General features: G+C 36.4%; 1 protein-coding gene across 3 annotated transcripts in view; it reads right to left on the bottom strand.

Moving 5' to 3' along the window:
- Positions 1 to 25,709, bottom strand: part of CD36 (CD36 molecule) — an 81,426-nt gene that overhangs the window by 15,330 nt on the left and 40,387 nt on the right. For 2 of the 3 annotated variants that reach the window (XM_059170958.1, XM_059170956.1), the window contains exons 2-5: positions 15,197 to 15,290; positions 14,512 to 14,721; positions 4,689 to 4,849; positions 276 to 423 (exon numbers count right to left, since the gene is read on the bottom strand). In XM_059170958.1, coding sequence (XP_059026941.1) covers positions 276 to 423; positions 4,689 to 4,849; positions 14,512 to 14,631 — 429 coding nt within the window. In that variant the 5' untranslated portion in view covers positions 14,632 to 14,721; positions 15,197 to 15,290. Of the gene's footprint in view, positions 1 to 275; positions 424 to 4,688; positions 4,850 to 14,511; positions 14,722 to 15,196; positions 15,291 to 22,961; positions 23,118 to 25,709 lie in introns of those variants that run through there. The other variant, XM_059170957.1, reaches the window with a different exon arrangement.

Genomic DNA, 25,709 nt, shown 5'->3' with positions numbered 1-25,709 from the left:
CTAGATAATTACATTTCTCTGCCTCAGTGCCAGTCACAAGGAGACATTTAAAGTTAGACCCTATTTTTTTTTTTAAATGGTATACTACTTTAAGTGGTCTTCTAATTCAGTTGTTCTGATTTTTGTCTTCGTTCCAAATGTCCTACACGCCATTCAAATAATGACATAGGAATATATTTTTATAAAAATGACAAGAATACTATCTGATGATAGACTAATGATAGTCGGTTCTAGGGTATTTCAAAACAATTTTGTTATTTGTCTAGTCTACTCACAGCTACAGCCAGATTGAGAACGGTCAAAGTGTCATTCTCTGTTCCAACAGAAAGTGAAGGTTCGAAGATGGCACCTTTGGGCTGGACAAAAGAGACTGTGTGGCTCTCGGAGTCGTGGGTTATATTTTCTTTGGCTAGATAACGAACTCTGCAAAACAGAAATCAATAAAATTCAGAATAAATGTCTCAAGTGAGCAGGTCTCCACTGCCATCCATTCAGGTAACAAATAACTTTTGAGTATATAGAATATGTCAAAAATTATGCTAACCAATTTGTTTAAAACGATAAATAAGCCAGTGCTGGGTCTTGGGCAAATAGAGAAGGGGACCTAAAATCTGCATACATGGGAAAGGTAATAGGTGTTTATAAGAGTTTTCACAGAATCCATGGGAAATAGATATAAATCCAGGTTTATGATGGTCATCGTAGGAGTAAGGGTTAAGACACGATTTGGTAGCAATTCCATGTAAGTGGTCTGACTGACAGAAGTTAAGTGAGGAGAAACCGGGTAAAAGCCACATTGTATATTGTTAGAAATGCAAATTGTTGAATTTGGTTGGATGGCAGAGTGAGTAAGAATAGTGGGAAATAAAGCCATCAAAATGAGTAAGATCTCAAGCATAAAAGGGCTGCATCCTATCCTCTATTATTCAGCCTTTATCCTGAGGGTATGTAGGAGACCACAGAAAGGTTCCCTTAGGGGAATAGTAAGTCCCTTTTCTTACATTAGAAAGAATGCTGAATGTATACAGTCTGGCCAGCACTGGTATTTCTATATTTTCTAGTACTTTAATGAGAATGAAAGATAACTAATGAAATAAATTTCCATTTTACAGGCCAGTTCCCCTCCCCACTCCTGCCATATATTAAATACTCATTAGTTCTAAGTTCCTGGCTGTAAAGAGTACCAACCACTTTTTAGGAACATGGTGAAGGCTGATTATTATAAAAAAAAAAAATCTTTTGCAACTACAGGATATTTACTGAGACAAAATAAGTTACACATCATTCACTGCATTACCATATATGTGAATATCTATAAAGGAGATGAACAGATAGCTGAGGTAAAGACTAAAAACACATGGGACTAAAAAGATGTAAAACCAAAAGACACAACATTTCACTCAAGTATAATAAAAATGTAAATTGCTGGGTGGCGCTTGCATGGCTCAGTAGGTTGGGCACTGGACTCTTGATTTCGGCTGGTGTCGTGGTCTCAGAGTAGTGGGATCTAGTCCCAGGTTGGGCTCCATGCTCAACACAAAGTCCCCTCAAGATTCTTTCTCTTCCTCTCACCCTCTTCCTGTCCTTGCTCATGCACATGCATGTGCACTCTCTTACTCTCTAAATAAATAAATAAATAGAATCTTTAAAACAAAACAACAAAAAAAGTAAATTTCTGTAGGGTAGAAATTAGGAGTGTTTTATATCCCCAAGCACAGTGACTGGAACCTAGTGAGTTATGGATAAATAATTTTTGGATGAATAAATTAATTAAGGGATAACATTTCTTCAAAAGAGTTCACAGTGGGATGGAGAGATAATTTATTTTTAACATAATTTTGTCAAAGTCTTATTAGTTATTCTTTGAGTACTGTAGACATACCAAGAATATACAAATCTGAAAGGCAAACTGGACAGTCTATTGCTAGTCAACTAATATTTTTTCTTATGTAATTATATCTTAAAATTAGATAACCTGCTATTAACATTCAAAACTGAAGCACTTTAATTTTCAGGAAGACTTATGTATGTGTAATAACTGAAACAATAGCAACCTATGTGACCCAGATTCTAGCTTACTTAAGTTGTACTAACAATATTACACCAGTAGATGGCACTAAGAGAAAAAGCCTTTACACTGACGCCTGTGTTTAGAATGTACATTTAGAAAGAGAACATAACTAACTGCTCACTTCCTTTGTTTAAAAAATAAGAATGTACATAGGTTTTGCAAAGTGTTAGTTAGTAAGGTCAAAGGGAGAAATGTGCCTTAGATTTTGCTGCATATTGCTTTCCTTGTCCTTCTGCCAGAGCAAAGTAACTTAAAAACAACAAAAAAAGCAGTAATGTTGGATCAGAGATTCTCAGGGAATTACTGAATCTTCATAGAGACGATGAAATTGCAGTATACATAATTAAGATCTCAATCCAGGCAATTTGTGCTTTGACCCATGTTATACCTTGTCAATCAAAGTTTCACTGAACTCACTTTAGCAGACATGAGTCAAATGAGCCTGTGGTTCTGAGGGAGGGAAATCCTACTTCTTTGCCAGTTTCAACTGCATTCAGTGTATAATTTATGTGGAGGCAAGTTCGCTTCAACCTATTAGCTATTAGGAAGACTGAAATTATTGACTTTTTCTGAAAGATAACTGATTGTTTTCCCATTATTAAGGCATCTAAACAGACACTAATGGCTTCATTTTGGTGACATCATAAGACAGGATGATCCCTAGTTAATTAAATATCCCTTTAACGTTGTTATACAAATGGGAATTTATTGATTATAAACTTTAGCTGCAAAGCCAACTTCTCTAATTCAACCTTCCCCTCACTGCCTCTCCAAGTCAGTCAAGTGTATCTAACCCTCTGTTCCTTGGAGAGGGAGGCTAAAGTCTCTAAAAAAGAAATATCAGAGCATGACTTGGGCTGGATTCTGTATTATGTTTATATTTCTCCATATCTGAAGCAATATCCTTAAAATTAGGAAACGTGACCTCCCCAAAACAAAAATAAAACAGAAAAGGAGTTCTCAAATTCTAACAACTATCTGCTTTCCTCACATGTATTCAGTTCTCTCAGGTTGTAATTTTCTTAATAATTTTTCTTAGATTCTCATTAGTTCACATTGAATTCTAGATTTTCATAGGTATACATCATTGCTACAACATGTTTGGGGGGAGCAAAATACTTATTAGGCTTTTGATAATGACATGAGAACTCTAAGACCATGAAAAAAATGAAAACATTTTGCAAGGTTTTTTTTTGTTTGTTTTTTTTTTTTTTTTTTTTTTTTTTTTTTGCAACAATGAAAACCAAGTGTTCTTCAAGAGCACTGTGAATAGTCACAGAGGTTTGCACAGAAACAAGAGGCTTGGGGACAATCGCCAGGACAGAAGTATGTATCATACACTAGGGCAACAGGCACTACCTTCAAAATGGCTGTTATATTACATTTTGAGTGGGAGTTGTCAATCTAAAAACATGCAAATGTATAAAGAAATAAATTATGTAATTATAGACTAGCTAAAACATATTAAAATGATCAATTATAAGAAATTGTAAATATGAAATTTTGTAATAATAATGGGTCGTGCTATATAATGAGTTATAATTATCTTTGAGGGAAAAAAAAATCACACATTGGTATAATGAATAACACAGTAAGACTTACTTAACTTCCCACATGGATATCGTAAATGTATTCCTTATCCTTGGTGATGGTTAGTGCCTTTAGCACCTCAGTCCCTCCCCACTTTTCCTTCCTTATAGTTGGAAAAACTACATCATCTTCAACTTAAATAAGAAAAAAAAAATGCAAAAATCTAGGAGTCACTACTTCCTAGGTTTGTGAGAACAGGGACACATCACTTCACTTCCTCTGGTGTCAGTTTTATTTAGTTTACAAAATGAAAACTTCTGGCTAATCATTCCCCTCTAGTATCAATACCTGAAGATTCTATTCAAAAGTATGTTAAACTATTAAGGAATATAAGATATAGGCGTACCATCTTCAGTCTCAGTCCTAGAGAAAACAGAAGGATGAAACCACTGAATTGAAACAAACACCTGTCTGACTTGGAAATTAGTTTCGATAGAAATCCTTAGCAGATCCTGCAGTTAAATAAAATCAGTTTAATGCTATGATTTGCAAAATTAGTTATGAACTGAAATCACCCAGAGAGTCTGCAAAACCACTCCTGGGCTCCAACCCAAGAGTCTGCCTCATTTGACCAGGGGTGCCATCTGAGAGTTTGCATTTCTAGCAAATTTCCAGGGAAGGCTGATGCCGCTGGGGCGCGAACCACACTTCGAGAACCACTGGTATAATGCATACAGTCAATTTTTGGATTTTAAAATACTCTGGTTTTAAGAGTTCTCATAGATTTCTTGCTAGTAAGCATGAATATTTCAGAGTTGCCAAAAGTATGTGTCACAAGTGTGAAACGCCTATAACTTCTTAAATGTAAGGCAGTTATTTGATGCCGCCAAATTTCTAATAAAATTTGTATTTCCTATAATCATTAAATCTCTTAGATTAAGATTTTCTACAGGCAGGAATAAAATATTTCAATATATATTACTGGAAAAAATAATAAGTACATCTGAAAACGTCATTTTGCAAGTGAAAGTCTTTTCAGAAATACAGATGGTCAAGGAAAGAATGCCACTAACTTGTGGGGACTCACCTGTATGTGTAAGGACCCCTTTGTTTGACTTTGATTTTGCTGCTGTTTGCAACCACTTCTTCTGGGTTTTGCACGTCAAAGATCCAAAACTGTCTGTAAACTTCTGTGCCTGTTTTAACCCAATTTTGAAAGGCAATTGTACCTTCTTCCAGTACAACTTGCTACAAAAAGGAAAACAAGTTTGTGTTATTTCTTTGTAATAAATATGGGCGCTTCTGGGAATTTAGAACTTTTGGTGAGCCACTGCAAGGACCAAGCTCAAGGACCTTATTCAAGAGAACTCTTGCAAACCTGTCATACAATTGCAACAGAAATGTTTTCAATAAATTATTATAGCAACCTCTTTTAGTCAACCTTTTATAAAGGCAATCAGTATGTGATACTGCAGACATGGCTGGTGAATTAAGGCCATCAGTTGGCAAGGTTTACAGTGACTCTCTGGTAATATTGCAACAGTTAAACACAATTTATTAAGCAAATTTTATTAAACCTCTTCCAAAAAGTTCCTATCAGCTTGAGCATTAGCTTCTCTTCTGCCCTCAGACTGAGGAGACAAAACAGAAAAGTGAAGAAAAATCTGGCAGTATTGAAAGCTTTGATTTTTCCTCAGAAGTTGTACACTTCGGAGGATGATCACTTAACATTTGTTAAATTAAGGGGGGGAAAAAAAGGCTTCTCGATGAAAAACACAAATCTGACTTCTCTTCAAAATCTTCAATCCTGGGGCAACTGGGTGGCTCAGTCAATTAAGCATCCAACTCTTGTTCAGGTCATGATTTCAGAGTAGTCAGATGGAGCCCTGAGCAGGGCTCCTTGCCGGGTGTGGAGCCTGCTTAAGATTCTCTCTTTCCCTCTCCATCCCCCCATGTCTGCTCCCATATTTTTTCTCTCTCAAAATCCTTCTCAATCCCTAACTCAATATATTTGTGGTAACTGAAAAGGACATGTTTCCAAAAGCTGCAATAGTCTAACATTATTAAATTACCACTTTTAGAATAAAAGGATGAAATAAGGAAGTTGTCTTATTATTCTTTTGTGGAATTCTTTACAAATTATCAATGCCCCATGTAGTGAGGCTAAACAAGTAGAAAAAGTACCAATGATGGAACCACAAAACCCTATATTAGAAACCTGTTCCCTTGTTTTAAATGCCGTGGGACTGAGTAGAAAGTCACCAGACCCCTCAGGGTCAATTTCATTACCTATTAATTGAGGGAGTAATGGGTGCTCTCCCAGTTTCTGTCCGTGCCTTCCACTCTCTGAGTAAGTCTGTAAAGCTATGGTAACCAGTGCAAACAAAGGTGATTTGATATTTCCGGTTAAGTACCTTAGGAAGAATGCCCAGAATGGAACTCCATCTTTGTGCTTGAGGAAGAGGAAGAAAAGTATTTCACAGAAAATGCACCCAAAGAAACCCATGACTACAGAACAATGTGACCTGTTCATTTCCCTCACCAGGAAGCATCAATTCATAGAATGATGAATTGGGAAAGGACACCGAACATTATCACATTTTCCAGGCGAGCTCTCTGAGGCTCTGAGGAACTATGTGGGTGGCCCACGGGCACTCTAAGAGCCGCAGAACCATCATGAAAATCCTGGTCTCTGACTCTTAGACTAGTCCTCTTTTACACCATGCTATTACTATCCCCCCGCCCCCCGTTACCTCTGCATTTAGTTGGAAGAAGTAAAACTAAGTTTCATATCTTCAGGATAGATTACTTATTGCTTAATGCAGAGAATAAGGAAATTCCTTAGAGAAGAACAGGGCACCAAGCTAAAATGCTATTACAAAACTCCACGCTGTTGCAATGCATTTTCACTGGGCTCACTGGAGCTGCTAAAATGATGTGAGACCATTATTTTTGCAACCACAGGTCCTTGAAAAACTTTTTATTAGCTCCCCAGAAGTCTTCTTTCCAATACAAACAAGCTCAATATTAAGACAGAGTTACAAGTAGATGAAGTCTTACGGCTATTCTAAATGTAAAGGTATTTGATGAGGGTTTTGAAACTGACCCTAGGATAATTTACCAATTTCACAAGCCTGTATGAGGGTAAGAACACGAGAACATGGGCACTACTACTCTTGCACTGTAAGAATCTCCAGGACTAATGCAATAGCAATTATTTATCATATAACTCCTAAGGCACACATTTTACTTTAGTTCTTAATGAAAGAAACTCAGTAAATGTTTATAGAACTGAAAAGGAACTGTGATGGAAAGTACTTGGCAGGACAGAAAGCCTCCCTAAACCTAAGTTGTGTGCATTTAAAATCAAAAAGACTTTCAGTGCTGTCATGCTTTTCTTTTAAAGGCCAGGAATCATTCTGCCTTATTTGTTGATCAGGAGGTATTTTTCTTAAATGGGCAAGTTGAAACACAAAAATTGAAATGAACACATTGAATTATCAGCTGTTAGAAGTAGGGTCATCTTACCCATCTCTGGCTTTTTTCAGGGGTAGAAATGAGTTCTGGAGAAATGAGTTCTGGAGAAAGTCTCATTTCTAGATTTCCCCATCTAGAAATGAGTTCTGAGTCATTGTTATGTGACAGTTTAGTAGCAGGTAATAGAGAAATCAGTTCTTACTCCAAACCTGTGTAGTTTCCATAATGCATGGTTTGATGAGAGACAATGAGAAAAAATACAGAAACTGTCAAATTAGGGATGCATTTCTTCCGGTCCTAAGACTACTGTAAGTATTAGAAAATAGTACAGCCACTCTTTAAGTGGCCACAAGTTCCTCTAATTTTAAAAGGAACAAAGAATTTTATCCTGGCTTTTAAGTTGGATTTGGGCTATCTAGCCAATTTTGCAAATCTCTCACTATATTCAAAGTATGGAGTCGATAATGATGTACATGAAAAAATAATATAATTTAAGGTCCTCTCACTTGGCTAACATGTCCATCAGGATCTATCTGTTCCTGACCTTAAGCACACAGTCTACTATCCCCAGTCCTGACTGGACTCCAACCTGATGTCTCTCCTGTGGCAAGAACTTCAGCTGGGTTGGAACTTCTATTTTGCTACATTAATTTGAAAGCAGATGTTTGGAACAGTGGTGTCTTCCACCTAGTTACATACCCACTGGATCATCGCTATTGCAGGAAAACTGTTCATTACCACCGAGGGAAACTTTGGTGTCATTATTAAAATGCCCTTGATATCCTCCTATGCGTGGAGTAGGTAGGGTACCAGTGTACCCAGTATTGTCCCATTTCTCAAGGATCTCATAAAGTGCTAAGAGAATTATGTGTAGCAGAATTTAGTGTATGACTTAGATTCCCTTATCCTCACCCTGAACAAGCATAGTGGCTTCTTCCAACAAAAGAGAGTGATATATTTAAGAATGACACTAGATCCTATGGGGTTCGTCCCCAGTTGGGTCCTGGGCAAACCACTCAAACTGAGGCAGGTTATTTAATGTCTTTATACTGTCAAGTTTATCATGTCAGTTTATCTGTAAAATAGGGATAAAAAATAGTATTAGGCTGAACCACATGAAATTAGCATTTTTGAAACTCAACATAAGTTGAATATGGTTTAATTGAATATTTAGCCTCCTAGTTGTAGAGATTAATAAATGTGAGCACTTCGAACAGTGTTTGCACATGGCTAGCAACATTCAGTAAATCTTAGCTATTATTCTCATACAAATCCTATCCACCCTTTGCGGGGAAAATTCTAACATCATTCGTCTCTGGGCTGCTTGAATTGTTTCATTCATAGCATTTTTTGTCTCAACCAGTCATGTGGCGATAACTCACATAGAATTCTCTGGCACTTTTTTCCTGCTATTTAGTCATTTTAAAATTTATTCTCACCACAGTGACATTAAAAGTTCCTTAAAATGCAGAAACATACTGGAAATAGTCTTCACCCTCCCCATTCACTACCACAATTTGTTCCGTTTAGGACAAGTTACAAGCCATTTCCTCACATGCAAAAATATGTGTGCATTATGCATGCAAGTGAGTGTGCATGTGTGCATGTGTGCATGTGTGCATGTGTGCATGTGTGCACGTGCACACCAACCACACTGAATTATGGTATTAGTGGCAGTTGTGCCGACAGTCAAAGAAGAGCTTCAGCCTCAAGTCATCAATTAAAACCCAGCACAAGATTTGTTGAAACCCAGGAAATTAGCCTCCAAAAACTGATGTGAGAACTTAATATAAGAGGCTGTGCATTCAGCATGAGTACCAAATTATGCTGATACATTGATACAACTTGGATGGGAGGCTGAAAATCATATACACATACCTGCTATTTCTTGAAACACTATGTTAAGTAATTTTATTATCGCAGTTCAAATAAAAAATTTATGTAGTGTTTAATTCATTTTTACACCTCTAATTTAAAATTTATACTGTTTCATGTTCATGTTTATGTTCTCATATATTGTCATTAAATAATACAATTTCTACAAATCATTTTTTCATACCTGGAAACACTGTAAGATGGTATTATAGAAATAATATAAATATACTATTTAAAATATGAACTATCAAGTCAAATCTGGGCTATTTTAATAAATAATTATCATTTCAATTTATTTTATCTGAAGGCATGTCTTATAAGCTACCAAAGGGTTGTTCTTTTCAAGAATAGGGTGTAATTGACTGATGGTATAATTTAACATCAGTCTCTTAGGAGGAAAGAAAGGAAGCTTTAATTTCCTTCTTGGTGTTCTATACTTACTATGATAGGGAAATAAAGATTTATTTAAAATTACCAATGTTACACAAATATTTATCAAGTGATATAAACAACATCAAGTAACCAATTATCTTTCGTAAGTGGTGGCAGAACTTTGACCTTTTTCCAAAGTGTTGTGGTAGTTTCCACATTTGTGACAGCTAGTGCCAATGACTTTGTCTAGCTATGTAAGACTGCATAAACCTGCTGACTCCACAGAACTTTTTTAGCAATCAGAGTCAGAAGTACTGCTGGGAAAGTATTCAGCTATAATCCGTAAAAAGCATGATGTCCCTTAGAAAGTAAGTAAACATCCCTTAGAAAGTAAGTAAAATTAATGTTTTGTGTATACATACATGCATACACATATATATATAAAAGAAGTAAAATTTATGGACTATTTTAGACTATTTCAAGTGCTGACTCTGATATCATTTAGGTCTAAATGATATCAGAAGACCGCATGTAGTTCCAACTCCACTTCATAAATGAGATAACAGTATAGGATGATTTTCTGACCTTTTTCAAGTAAACACTTCATTTTTTTTTTTAAAGGGTGCTTGTATGCAGGTAACAACTTGCCCAATTTGCTATTAGTCAGTTAAATGAAGAAAGTAATCTTCAGTGAGTTTCAGTAGCAAACAATAACCAGAACTAAAACATTTATATGTTTGCAAAATAATAGCTTTAACCTAAGTGCTCCTGAAGCAGGGGGTCTTAAAGGCACTGGGCTCCATGGGTTTACTCAGAGATTTGACTCCTACTCAGAGTCAAGCAGATACATGTTGCAATCTTATTTATTTATTTATTTATTTAAGATTTTATTTACTTATTTGACAGACAGAGATCACAAGTAGGCAGAGAGGCAGGCCAGCAGGGGTGGGGGAGAGCAGGCTCTCTGCCCAGCAGAGAGCCCTGACGCGGGGCTCAATCCCAGGACCCCGGGACCATGACTGGAGCCGAAGGCAGAGGCTTCACCACTGAGCCACCCAGGTGTCCCTGCAATCTTATTTTTAGAACAGTTTTTGTAAACTGAAGAAAAAAGAAACAGCCTAGTATAATGAAAGAAAAAGCCCTGGCATCTTTATAGGACTAAAACTGACAAGATCAACGTGGCTATATGGAAATCTGGGAGAAAATCAGGCTTAGTCTTAAATATGTCAGAGATTCTGACCCCTAAAGGGATTCTAATGGTTCATCTTAGTCTACGGACATGTGGCAGGCATACGATATAAACTATCAGGAGTTTTTTGAAACTTATTCCTCCTCAATTTGTTTCGTGCCTCCTTCTCCTTCTAGGTTCTAGATCCGTACTCTCCCACATGGTCTTGTCAAAGGTTGCACAGACAACTCTTCAACAACAAGAAAAGGAAGTCCTCCATCTCTATGCTGCATTTCCCTGCTAAATTTGTTATCCTACCCTACTGAATTTATAGATTCAGTAACCTTAGTGACATGTTCTAACCATTATTTCCTGAATTTTCATCGGCCTGAGAGCATTTGATTTTCTCTTTTCTTGAATGCTGGCCCCCCACTAACTTCCAAATTAATTACACTCTTTTGTTTTTATTTCTTCACATACAATTGTTTGTTTTTGTCTTCTTACCTCTGAATTATGGATAAAACTTGTGATATGCTTTTTTGTCTCTATACTCAAGTTCTTGAGAAAGCACGACTGTTTAGTTTTATCTGTAATCTCTATAGCAATGATCAATCCGAGTTCTGACCTTTGAAATATACACTGATATTCTCATCAAAACACTCATAAAACCCGAGTCGTTTTTTTTTTTCTCCCTCCTATAGCACATCTTTCCCAATAGCTCAGTGGGACATCTTGAGGTATTTTTACCCTCTTTCCTAATTTAGTTCCATATCCAAACTGCACCACACTCCATCACTTTTTTTTTTTTTCCTATGTACTCTACCATGTGAGCCCAGAGCACCTTTGTGGTATCACGTGCAGACTGTGCAGAGATTTTGCCGAACAGGACTCTTTTAAGGTTCTCCCTGAAAGTGGCTATGTCTTACATAGGCTTTCCTTGTTCTGTTTTTGGCCTCCTCATGCTTCAACCCTTTCTATGGCAGGATCACAGTGCACAAGACTGTGTGTGATCTAGTCTCTGCCTACACACTGTCGGGGTTTGGCAACGGACTCTTCTGGCCACATGAGTTGGCAAGTCAATTTAAGGTCGTGTGACTAAAATGGATAAAATAACTGCTTCTCATAGAGATCTGCAAAGATTAAATGAATTGGTATATTTGAAGCTCTTCACAGCTCTGAATAAATGCTGGCCATATGATACCAATCTCTACGTGCAGGTTTTGTTATCTCTTACGCCTATAAGAAAACAGCCACCAATTACTACTGCCTGCCATTCAGTCAATTATTCTTCTGGCTGATCTTCAAAGCTTCCTAAATTTTACCCCATGCTGTTTTTCTAATCATCTCTTTTGTTGATCCTGTATTTGGGCACATTTTCTGGATTCTTCCCTCCCTCTTCATAGCTGTTAGTTGCATTTTCACAACTTTTTCCATAATATTAATCGGTCCTCTGATGCATTTATTGCAGCCCTCTTTGGACTTTCAAAATCCTATGCTTGATCAAAATCCAACATGTTCACATTTCTGAAGTTACTATTCTAAGAAAGAACTCCAAGTAGCATTTTCTCATAGGATACATGAGGCTCATAGTTCTTTGTATGTTGGTATGATATACCATCTCCAGTTAAATCTTAAACTTGTTGAGGTTAAAAAAAAAAAAAATTTCCTCTCTGTCACTATATAAAAGCACATTTTTGGCATCTCAAAACCCTCACTTTTCTCATGATTAATCATTCAATGTTATGAATGTAGAGATAAACGTTAAACACTTAAAATAGATGTTAGTACTTCACACACTGTTGACTGGAGAGGCTATCTGTACTACTGTTGTTGAATGAAGAAGAAAAAGATAAATGATCAATATTTAGCTACTGAACATCAATTATGTGTCAGAAAAAAAAAAAAAAAAACCTAAAATTTAGCTGCACAGTGGGAGATTATGGTGACTTTCCTTTCTGGAGACTTTTCCAAAAGATACATTGTAGCCTTTACATTAGCAGAGACACTGATTCTGTGCTCTCGCCACAGAAGTTCCAGAAGGGAAGCACAGTTGATAAAGTAGGAAGAGGACTATGCAGTGGCATTCCATCTCACAGGGTCACGTGAGCCCCACCTCACCAGCATCTGCTTGTCTCTCTTGAAACGGATCATAAATAATAGCAAGAAAACTGGGAATTCCAAGGAGGGAGGGGTAACATTCCATTTACAATATATTTTTACTTTTTATTTTTTTTTTTACAATATATTTTTAAAGTTGAAGTTAAATGCATGGGGTTTCAGCTTTGCAATGGGTTAGTAATAGCAATGCTAGAAATGCCTAGATTATTACTGAGAAAATACAGCACTCATATAGAGGAGCCATTATCTCAAAAATGGCCTACTGTCCTATCTTGTGTACTAAGACAATAGCTATAGTGAGAAACAATTTATTTATTATTTATTTATTTGACAGACAGAGAAAGAGGGCACAAGCAAGGGGAGCAGCAGGCAGAAGGGGAAGCAGGCTCTCCGCTGAGCAAGGAGCCTCATGTGGGACTCCATCCCAGGACCCAGAGATCATGACCTGAGCTGAAGGCAGGTGCTTAACTAACTGAGCCACCCAATGGCCCAAGACATTGTCTTTTAATTTTAAAACTATTTATTATTTGGGGCACCTGGGTGGCTCAGTGAGTTAAACCCTCTGCCTTCGGCTTGGGTCATGATCTCAGGATCCTAGAATCAAGCCCCATGTTGGGCTCTCTGCTCAGCGGGGAGCCTGCTTCCCTTCCTCTCTCTCTACCTGCCTCTCTGCCTACTTGTGATTTCTGTCAAATAAATTAAAAAAAAAATCTTTAAAACTATTTATTATTTATACTCATTGTAAGAACAAGAGGTCAACAGGGATGAATGGATGAGGGAAGTAAAGGTTTTGGCAGTAACAGAAATTTCAGTATAAATTGGTAGGTCTAGCCCATTTTATGGATTTTTGTTGCTCTCCATTGTGTACTATGCTCCTTAACCCTCTGCCTGGGCCACTGACAGCTAGACAGGCTGCAAACTGAGGCTAGCACTCAGATAGCTTTTTTTTACATATAATACTTGCCAAATGAAACCTTAGTATACGTGCCCTGGGGCAGGACACATGCTCTCAGGGTTCACAACAGTTCCTGTTCTTATGTTATTTTGTTCTTGGAATTTTTTTTTTTTTTTAATTTTTAAAAACCCTGTTTCATAACCCCTGAAGCCATTTGAATTTGCCACCCATGGTTTAGGACTCCAGCCAACCTGCTTCTTACTCTCATGCTCTCCCCGCCCCACCCCTCAGTCAAAGTTTGGTGGATGTGAAGCTCATTAGGAAGAATGACGGTAGTAGATGAATTCTAGTTTGTCGAATTTTTGCTAAAACAACAGGCAACTCAATGCATAAACGTTGGCTTATGTCCTACCTAACTTTCTGAAAGAATTTTCGCAGAATAAACCTTTATAAATAGGAGATGTTTATAAGACAATCTTATGTCATTACATATTATAAAAAGGAGCAGTTTGAAAAATAAAAAAGTTTATACCAGTTTTACCAAATATTCCTGCTTCATTATGAAATATAATCCATTTTAAATGTGTATGTATGTATGTGTATATACCTACCTACATATAAATATATTAACTTCTATCAGTATGAACCAAAGTACAACTAATTTTATAAATGTACTCTCACAAAGCACACTTATTTCTCATTCAAAAGCATATCAACATAGTCCTGAGACCTAGTGAAAAGCAATCACTTCTACTAACCTGCGTACCTCTACACAGCTTTTGTCAGAATTGGAATATTATGCTTAAGATAGTGATGCGTTCATGTTTCATGTACATTATACTTTTAACATTTCTCTACCAGGTGAAGTTGCAATGGTTCATTACCCCCTTTTTATTAAAGACACAACGTTGCCTGTGACCATGAAATAGAAAACAGGTACCACAGCAAAACAGGGACAGCAGACTGAATCCCAATGACAAGAAATACCCTTTAGACTACTTGTACCTTCTTAATGGTCTTCTCAATAAGCATGTCTCCAACCGGCATCAGAATACCTCCAAACACAGCCAGCACTGCGCCGATGACAGCACCAGCGATGAGCCCACAGTTTCGATCACAGCCCATTTTCTTTATAGGGGAAACAGGACTGTTCAGCACCTTCTTCTTCCAAACTCCTGGCTTTGCTTAGATGGTTTCAAGAGGCCTGGGTTTAGCCTTAGAAACAGATCATAAAACAGAAGCTTAAATAATCAGTATGAGAAGATCAAAGTACAAAGACAACGCAACTGAAAAGTCATTTTGCCAGTTATAAATAAACAGATGCTTTTCCTTTTTGTTTTAGAGATGGACTTTCTAGGTTCGGTCCTCCCCTTCTCGATGTTAACTGTCTATTGGTGGAAGATCTAAAAGATTTCGTCAGAGAGTATTTCCTCAAAATTCTCATCTTTTCAATTTTCTACCGTTGGATGATGAGCACTGAAATCTTATCTCAGGAGAACATGCCTGCTGTACTTCTGGCCTCCTCTGCTTTCCTGGGACCCTTGGATGCTGGCTAGTTCTTTATCTGGCTTCACTTCCCAAACACAGCCAGCCACAGCCTTCCTGGAGCTCTCCTGCTCATGAAGATATGTGGACTGAGGTCTTCTCTGCCAAATGCTAATTATGATAACACACGCAGTTTCTACTATACCTTATTCACGAGTATCCAGCAAGATACAGATTTTAGAGGGAATGTTCTGAGCAGTCTCAGAAAGAATCAATTCTTCTAATCATTCGTAAGCTCTCTGTTAAAACAAAAATGCAGAGTTAAATTGGGAAAATAAACTGGGAATTAATACAAACACAAACACAGCCAGAGAATCTCTCTCATGGCACCAAAATTATAACCACTACTAAAAGAAAATATCTCATTTTCATGAATATTGAGCTCATGCCTGATTTTTTGTTTTATAAATAATGTTAAAACCTGAACTATTTGATAGAAGTGTACTTCACTTTCAATTTTATTGTTAATAACTGAATTTTGGATAGACCATAGATGTGAAGAATTTAAATACATGAGGTAGAGGATATGTAGTTTTAATGATAGGCACCGCTTTGTTGCGAGCCTCAGTTTTTGTTTTTTTGTTTTTTGTTGTTTTTCTTTTTTGCATATTCAACTGCAGTATTATTTTGTCATCATGGGCAATTGCTTCACACCAATTGTGCTAAAATCAACTAATTTGTGCTTGTATGTAATTGCACCGATCTTATGTTTGGTATCTTTATACACTATGTGGTTATTTCACAAAGACTGAAAGGAAATTATTTCTGATATGAGTGGATTCTATTGTAAGAAATAAGAATTTGTTCCTTCTAATATTTGAAAGCACATTCCTATTTTTGGTTACAACTTATTTAAGTGGGGATGACCTGGCATTGACGAATAGTTAAAATGTGCCTTGTAGCTTAGAAACAAATATTCCCTGCTTCATTGCCCAAGACCTTGGAAAACATAAATGCCAAAAGAATGGAGACTGCAGACAAAAAAAAAAAAAAAAAAAACCCACACAAAATATTTTTTGCCAATACTTTATTATTTTTTTAAATTAATTTATTTGACAGACAGAGATCACAAGGAGACAGAGAGAGAGAAGAGGAAGCAGGCTCCCTGCTGAGCAGAGAGCCTGATGCGGGGCTCGATCCCAGGACCCCGGGATCATGACCTGAGCCGAAAGCAGAGGCTTTAACCCACTGAGCCACCCAGGCGCCCCAATACTTTAAATTTAATAATAAAAATTCAGGGTGGCTGGGTTGCTCCGTGGGTTGAAGCCTCTGCCTTCAGCTCAGGACATGATCCCAGGGTCCTGGAATCGAGCCCCGCATCGGGCTCTCTGCTCAGTGGGGAGCCTGCTTCCTTCTCTTTCTCTCTGCCTGCCTCTCTGCCTACTTGTGATCTCTGTCAAATAAATAAATAAATAAATCTTAAAAAAATAATAATAAAAATTCTACTTTTCTTATGGTCTCAGATTTTCCCTCTACAGCGTTGTTGCAACAGAAGTGCCACTCTTATGACATCATGAACACTTATTTCCGTGGGAGGAACCATTTCTTTAAGAATATTACTTGTATAGGTAAGAAAATAAGAAAAATTAGACTTGTCTTCAAAATGGAGAAAGGTAAGTGGTATGGTTTTTCCAGGGCAATTTTATTTACTTACCTCTACTCATTCTTATCTTTGTCATATCTCTTTACCCATGCCTTACACCCTGCATACTTCCACTGTAAATCAGGGTGCACTGAACTCCTTCATATGGAGGTTCTGATGGCTAAGAAGCCTGAATCCTATTAGTGTCAAACGTTTTTTCCAATGTAAAAAGCAAATATATAAGCCTAAACAAGTGACTTAGGTTTCCTGCGGTCTGGATTTGGCTTTTTATTAATTGCTTGGGGGTGAAGTGTGAAAAAAAGCTTTCCCTACTCTCTGAAATCATGTAACATGCATTGCTAACCTGGTGTTCTGTGCACTATGAACAAATAATCGAATCAGGGTAGCTTATTAACTAATATCTTACTGAATGCTCATTTCACAGACCATCCTCCAACTCCCATTTGCACGTTTTACCTCAAGTAGCAATCCGAATACAGAGATCTAATCTAGTGTAGTTGAGACTTAGTACACTGACTAGAGATTAAGCCAAAAAACTGATCTGCAACTGTCTTGCCAGATGACCGGGGGGTGGGGTGGCGGTGGTGGTGGGGGGGTGGGGACCACTTCATCTCTCACACTTCAGTTTCCTCATGTGTAAAGTAAGATTCTACAACGAGATCTGCAATTTTCAAGGGGCTGAACTGGTTCTTCAGATTCTTACATGGGTGACAAGTGGGCAGAGTGACTATGGCGTACAACCGTGGTGGGAACCCTGGGTCTAGATTCCCAGCTTCGTCCCCCTCTCCCACCTGATACTCTCCTTTCCACCACACGGAGGAAGCTCTAGGAGAATCTCTATAGAAATCAATGGCTTTGCAAACCCATTTAAAAATTAGTACAGGAAATCCCCATGGTTAAATTGCAGTTCTCTTTATTAAATATCATGAATCTATTTAAAAAAAAAAACCTCAAATATTAAGTCATACCTTTTGGAAAGTCATTTTATGTTCCATATAAACTTCACTAAAAATTTTCACTAATAGTCATGTCATTTGCAACTCTGACAGAGGGAACATAAAATGATTTAAAAATTAAATTCTACTGTTGCTAAAATAGATCCATGTGCATATATTTGCCCTTTTCCAGATTTTGTACCATAATCAAGTCATAAATCGATCTCACTGTTTCCAGAATTATTTTCCTTTATTTAAGTAGCCCATGTACTAGAGGGAAGAGTCCCAGGAACATCTACCGAAGACCCAGGGGACAGCACATGTTGTCCAATGCCTTCCTCTCTGTACCAGGAAATCCATTCTTGTGACTACTAAGGATCCAAAGATGTCAAGTAATGGGGAAACCTGGGTCCTGCCCAGGCTCTGTCTGTTTTAAACTTAAAACTGAAGTGAGATAGTGGATCCATCCCACTGCTTGTGAGTTTTAAGTTCATCAGAAAACAGAAGTATCAAGTAATTTATCAAGTAATTTATCCTGTTGAATCTCATGGTTAGACAGTTACTGGGATAACACTGGTTTGGATGTTATGTAAGGAAAGCTACAAGTAGTAATCCGACATTATTTCACATGTGTATTAATATTTTTAAGAGAGAAAGACCGAGTTTGTGTCTTTTTTTTTCCTCCACATTTTCAACTGATTCATTTTTGGTACACTGTTGTAACTTTCCGACATTTTCCCCTAATAATAGGCAAGATATTTGACATTACTTGGGTTCACTTATTTTCCTTCAGTGCCTTGATACCAGGAGTAATTAGGTATTGTTATTCAATTCATACTTTAACCTTATGCTTCATATTATAAAATTAAAATCAGTTTTATTCACCTGAGGCAAAGGAGGGCCAAACATTACATAAGACACACACTGCATACATAAGAGAAAAGCTCAGGTTACAATACATTCTATTGAATAGTTTTTCCACCCATGTTTATCTTCATGGGAAAAAAAAAAAAAAAAAAGTGTAGTTCCTTCCCATTCTTCTCTCACATTTAGCTAGGGCACGTAAAATGTGTGTCTTGCACATTTGATTTTCTTCAAAACATAGTTCCTTACATTTTCAAATAGTGATTTATTTCACTTGCTAATTTTGGATTACATTTATTGTTACTTCTCCCTCATAAGAATAGACAAGACATTGATATCTGCAATAATTTACTTCTTGCTTGAGATACTTAAATCTGGAAAGCAAAGAACAATCACAGGTACAGGACAGAAAACTAATGGCTGAATGTTTTCTAAAGAAGAGAAAAGAAAAGGGCATATTTAAAAATATCAGTTATCACATACCTTTCTTGAATCTATGGGGAGACCAGCTGATATCTTATCAATTTACAGATTATAAATCCTATTCTTTTTGTAGAATTTGTAAGTGTATCTTATTCCCTTGGGTTATCTTTGAAAGAAGGAAGAAAAATACAATTTTTCTTTCTTCTTTTTTTTCCCTTGTCAAATCAAAAAAGTGTTTCCAGAATGAATTTAGGAGCATTTTGCATTTCCACTATGTTGGAAACCTGGTGGTAGAAACTGAGAGATTGAGCTCTAAGAAGCCTCTGCAATAAATAGATCAGAAAATCAGAGAAAATTCCCAGAAATTCTTCCCATGTGTGGATAAAGCTGTGTTCCTCCTCCCAGGGAAACTGTGAAACTCCTCCCAGGGAAGGCATAGCCTAGAGGTAAAATTTCCTGGGATGTGAACTGCAAAACTTGAAAAAGCTCAGATTACAAGAGTATTTGTACCATAAATGAACGTTAGGCCCTTCATGACATTTTCTTACTCATGAGTGAGTAGCTCAGAATTCCTATTCTATCCATAAACCTTCCTTGCACGTTTCCTTAGAACAGAAAACCAGATCATACTCTTCTGTTTTCAACCACACACACATACACTGTTCTTTTGGTACACAAGCCTTCCTCACCTAATAAATATGGTGCCCACAAAACCCATTTTTGGTGTTATTGATTCAACAGGTTGCATATGGACGATGAAAGTTAGTTTTCAAAATTAGATTCCTTTTCACACTCTGACCCTACACCATACCTAGGTGTGTTTACATGCCATGATTTCCTAGACATAAATATGATGCAGGTTCAAACCCAAGCTAGTTGCAATGGGTGTAAACCAGTAATTTAAATGTGCTTGCATTTCATCATGTGGAAACAGAAGTCATTAGATCCGTACCTTATAATCTTCTATTCAGAGACAGAATTCTTTACATGCAATTCCAGTGTATAAACATAGCTAAAAGAAAAGCTATTCTGGTTAAAGGGGGCAAGAAGTGTGGCCCTTTCTCCTTCCTGTCCTACTTCGCTTGGGCTCTGAGTCATCCTCACAGAACCCCAGGGCTCTGCAGAAAAAGACTTCAATAACTAGATGAGAAGTTATTCAGTATCTTTTCTTACTGAAGTTACCATAGTCCTTTTTACATGTGCATTTCTATCCTATTAGAATATGTGGGGGTAGGGGCACCTAAGTGGCTGACTCTTGGTTTCAGCTCAGGTCATGATCTCAGGGTCCTTGGTATCAAGCCCAGGGCTTCACACTCAGCAGGGAGTTGCCTTGGGATTCTCTCTGTCCCTGCCTCCTCTAAAATAAATAAATTAATTTTTTAAAAAAGTGGAGGTAAAAATATACAACAGAAAAAAATTATAAACATCTATAATATGAAACAAAAATACAGAACACTAAATTAAACTTTCAAATACTGTAATTTAAAACTTATTTCGGTGGTAGTCTTAAAACAGTAAGTACACTGGACTTCATTACTAAGTCCATCTAGAAACAAGGCTACTTTTTGGAGTACTTGGAGAAATTACTATAGGTTTGAAATGATTTTCTTAAGATCAGATGAGTTTAAATAGGACTGTCTAGAGCTTTTCTTAATCTTTGAACCTCGGACAGGAATTCTATTTTTTCCCACCTTAAATTATACTATAAACAGTAAGATATCATGTGCTTAGCAATGGTTCAGATTCTGGACTTCGAAGTCAAGTGATTTAAGTTTAATTTGGGTCTTGATAGGATAGTTTCTCTTGGCTAAATTTTCTCTAAAATTTAATCAAATAAGGTTTTAAATTTCAAAAGTAAATTAGATTATGTATAAAATTTCCTATCATAAAAAATGTTATTTTGGGGTGCCTGGGTTTCAGCTAGGGTCGTGATCCCCACGTCCTGGGATAGAGCCCCTCATCGGGTTCTCTGCTCAGCAGGAAGCCTACTTCCCTTCCTCTCTGCCTGTCAAATAAATAAATAAAATCTTTAAAAAAATGTTATTTTGACATGTTATCATGAAATATTATTTTGAACAACCATACAATTAAACAGTAAAATGTTATTTCATACTGGCCAATTTTTTAATCTAATAAATGTATATAGTGTATTCAAGTAGGAACAATTATTTGCAAAACACTTAGATGACAATAAACTCTCATTAAATTTGTGTATATATATATACACAAATTTAATCAGGTTTTTTATACATATATAGGAATATATACATATATATATATATATATACCTATATATATATATATATATATATACATATATATATATATATATATATATATATATATATATATATAAACTTAAAGTTTACCACTCAAATGGGAGGTAGCTGCTAATTTAGGAGATGCTGTTTAAAGCTTTTAGCCATAACTTGAACCAGTGAATGAAAAGACCTTGCGATTAAATCAAAAGATGGTTACAGAATTTCCTCCTTCAGAAACAGAAAACCCAGAAGATTCAAGTGTGCTTGAGTAAACAGGGCCAAACATTTTCGTAAAAAATAAGGGAGGCAACTATAAATTCCAAACTTTCCAGTACATCCTGTGCAAGTACTCTCCAATTGTAAGGTCGGTGTACCTCCCGGACTAAGCTGTTATCTGATGATGGTGAAATGGATTCATTGTTCTGCTATAATAATGATTCTGGTAAATAAAGATTTTCTACATATTTTTCTCTCATAAAATCCAGTGGACCACTGGACCCTATATAACAAAACCCTTTTAAAATTTCATTTTGGTCTTTTTCTGAACCAATATTGGAAGTAATGCTTCTTTTAGGTTCAAAAGACATTACTAACTCAAAACCACATAGGAGAGGACTGAAAAATGCACACAAACATTTTAAAAATGTCTTTTACTATGTTTCTTAATAATTCCAGAAACTGTGTGAGATTTACTCCAGAGAATTTATGCCATTTCCAGTATGAATTTTAACTTGCTGTAATTAAATTGAAACTTTTAATTTTCCTAGGATGATTTATCCTTAATTTAAACTTAGGGGATCCTGGGCAGCTCAGTCTAAGTGTCTGCCTTTAGCTCAGATCACGATCCCAGAGTCCTGGGATCGAGCCCCTTACAGGGCTCTCTGCTTGGTGGGAAATCTGCTTCTCCCTCTTCCATTCCCCCTGCTTATGTTCCCTCTCTCGCTCTCTGTCAAATAAATAAATAAAATCTTAAAAAAAAAATCTTTAAAAAATAAATAAATTTGGTGTCATCATTCAAGGAAATAATTTGTATTTGTAATAATGCAAATTTGTTTATTTATTTATTTTATTATTTATGATACTAATATTTATTTGTAATAAGTTTTCTACAGAGCCCAAAATATTAATTTTGATTTCTTTTTATTCTCCTACCTACCAAGTTTTACATAATTTATACTAATTAATTAAATCTAGAATCATTATTTGGAATATAATTTACCTTTCCAAGTAGCAATTATAGTTTCTTTGTTCATTAAGGAAAAAAATGTTTAACAAGAACATATCCAAAATACACATTGCATTTAACCATAGTGATAAAATTCACCAGCAATTAATAGTATTCAGATAGAAAATTAAACACACTAATGACTCTGTCAAGTAATAAGTAGTTAATTGCAAACTAGAAATGTTGTGGACATAAGAATAGCAAGTCATTTATAATAATTAATGCATTATATTAATCTTACCATGAATTTTTATTCCTAAATTAAAAATCAGGTATAAATAGCTTAAGTGTACAGTGAAAGTTTCACTATAATCAAACTGGATCATAGATCATTTTAAATGTTAATAAATGTTTACAGATGTAAAATTTTGAACATCAAAAAAGAAAATGCCACTGACCATTGAACAAGGTTTTAATATTTTTTAAACATAAAATGCAGAAAGACTTGTAACTTGGAAAACAACACAAATCCAATTTAAAAAAAAAGCCTAATGACTTTGAAAAAACAGCTACAGCTTCATGTTGTTATTGTGCTACTTCTTAAGAGTGTTATTATACTGCAGTCATCTTTTTTGTTAGAAACAAATCATATGACTTACCTTTAAATAGGCTAAGCAAGATTTTTCAATCAAAGGCTCAAACATTTGAACAGACAGTTCTTGGTAGGACCAAATGGTACTCTGCAGAAAAACTCTACACTAAAATCCTCATTACATAAAGCCTGTGAGTTTAAATATGCTTTAAAAAAAAAAGTATGATATCAAATCCCAGTGAGTGGTTTGTTGCCAGAGGAATTAGGAAAAAAAAAAAAAAAAAAAAGGGAAAAGAAACCCACCCACATCACACTACTAGTACGGCTCTTACGGGTCTATTTTTATGGTCTGGTGAGGACCTATTACCTATATCTGAGATACTCAGCAGACTTTTTTTTTTTTGGCCATTTTCCCATCCAAGTAAGTCAGAGGCCAGAGAAACAAAAGGCACTGACCTGCTGATCTGCCTCTAATATATTCTATTTTCCAGCGTAATCATTATTCCAGATGATGAACTGAGTCCGGGGGGGTGGAAAGTGTAAATTAAGAACTGGTAATCTTACTTCCTTGTCATGATTTAGCTTGCAAAACTCCACAAAACTGAAAGAAAATGCACTTCTCTAGACAGCATTAATCTAAAGTGCATGAAGACTAAGGATTTTGAAAACAGTTGGAGACACTGTCAATCAACAAGGATGATCAACGGACTTTAAAAAAGGAAACAGCATATTGTTCTAACTGGAAATTCTTAACTAATGTTTATCATTTTCTGTTAGTTTTCCAACAACTGTCATGAGCTCAGCAAAATATCCATATGAAGACAAAAATGAAATTCCCCTTAGGTTTCTTCAGCCAAAAGACAACTATTCAATAACTTAAATAGAATTACATTTAAGATGACCTTTTAATGTAGAAAGGTATATACTTAAGGTACTTTAAAGGAAAGGCAAGATTTTAAAATCTAATGAAGACAGAAGGTCTTGCGGGGGAGAGAGCCATCAATACTAAGAATACAATGAAATTGCCAAAATCATGTAAGGAAGGTCAACATCTTTACAAAGTTAAACTGCCATCTATCAGACAGGCCGCTGCATAAATGCCTCCAAGTCAACCTTGAAATAAAGCGAGCTGACAATAACAGGCAGGATATATTTAGTTCATTAGATCATATTTAAAGTAGTCCTTCTCACTGGATTGCCTGTGTTCTCCCTTCTGAGTATGGGGGACTCTCTTCGTTTGTAAGCACTGCAGTGCAACTGGACAGGAATCTCAACTGCCCTTTTTCCCTCAAGCTTTCTTTTTCCCAGGTATTTTCACGGATGCTTATATTTAAAAATGAATGCTTAGATATTAGGACTTATTAGGTATTAGGTATTATTAGGCTTTTTCTTTCTAAATCTTGAGACCACTCCATTAAGATAAAGTAGAAATGAACTTGCACAATCCCCTTGTGATTTATGCTTTTCATTTCAACAAAAGAGCTTAGAGATTTCAGGTAACTTTAATAAGAGGAGTCCTTGAAAGGACTGTGACCTTTGCTGTATTAGTAAAATGGTAATAAAGGGCTATTTCAATAACTATTTTAAGAGTATCTATCTTACTGTTTTTGAACTGCTTTGATATATTTTCTTCTCAACTTGAATTCTCACACACTGCCCCCGCCCCCAACATGATGGTTCAAAAATAGCTCATAGACACAGGAGTTCAGATAGCTCCTATTATAAAGAGCAAATTTTAAACATATTGCAAGGATAGTTAAATGACGATGAAAACATGAACACCATCACAGAAAGATACTTCAGAAAAAAATACAAGCAAAATAGATGTTTTGACACTGAACTTACTTGGAACACTCATCAGTAGGCTAATGCTATCCAAACCCTCTGACTATCTCTGGAGAGAGAAATGTCACACACTCCCAAGCAGTCCAAGAATCAAATTTACATTCCCAGAGGGCAGCTGTGTTCAATCCCATAGACAGCAGTTCCTGAGTAGCTTTCTGAGTCTTGTGTGCTAAGACCCAGAAAGAGCAGAGCTAGGTAAAATCTGTAACCATACATTTAGATTTTGAGCAAAATCGATAACTGGGACAATAAAGCAGAAACACGCTGCACCCATTTCTGAGTAAACAATGTTGAGGTTTTCATTTTGAGAAAAGAATATGTACCCACAGTATTTTGAAGGGATGTATTTTATATGAGAGTACACCTTGCCATATGTACATCCACTAGAGCACTAGACAGATCTAGTAAAATGGAAGATGAAACTTGCAACAGAATAAAGTCCATTTAGGCACAGCTCTCTAGGAACCCTTTTTGGTGACCACATAGGGTTTGAAATCACACAGACAAGTGAATCCTGAGGTTACTGGGCACTGGTTGAATCGAGTGGAGGTTAGTAGTTAAAGAATCTCTTACTCTTATTTTTTAATTAAAAAATGGACAAAACTAAGTAAGAGAATGGTAAGAACCAAGTGAGGGACTTCTTTGCAACACATGACAGGGGCCTGATCGCTAGCACTCAAATTCAAACCCCTTCCACTGGGCCCCTGTCCCTTTTCTCCCTTCTGTTCTATTATCTGATGATTATACAGCACTATTCTACATGGATTTGGCTTATTTTTTTGTCCTGTTTTTGCAATTGCTAGAATACTGGCTCCAAGAAGAGGGAGACATTTGTCCAGTTAGTTCACTGCTCAATCCCCAGAGTGAAGACCAGACTCAAAGCTGGTAACCAGTTAAATGAATGGATACACACAGTAATTGTCATAACCATAATATTTTAAAAGGAGTCAGAATGGGGGCCCCTGGGTGG

This window comes from Mustela lutreola, chromosome 4 (genome assembly GCF_030435805.1).
Source record: "Mustela lutreola isolate mMusLut2 chromosome 4, mMusLut2.pri, whole genome shotgun sequence".
Lineage (NCBI taxonomy): Eukaryota > Metazoa > Chordata > Mammalia > Carnivora > Mustelidae > Mustela > Mustela lutreola.
The sequence above is the reverse complement of the archived record's forward strand: the minus strand, read 5'-3'. Positions and strand labels throughout refer to the sequence as shown.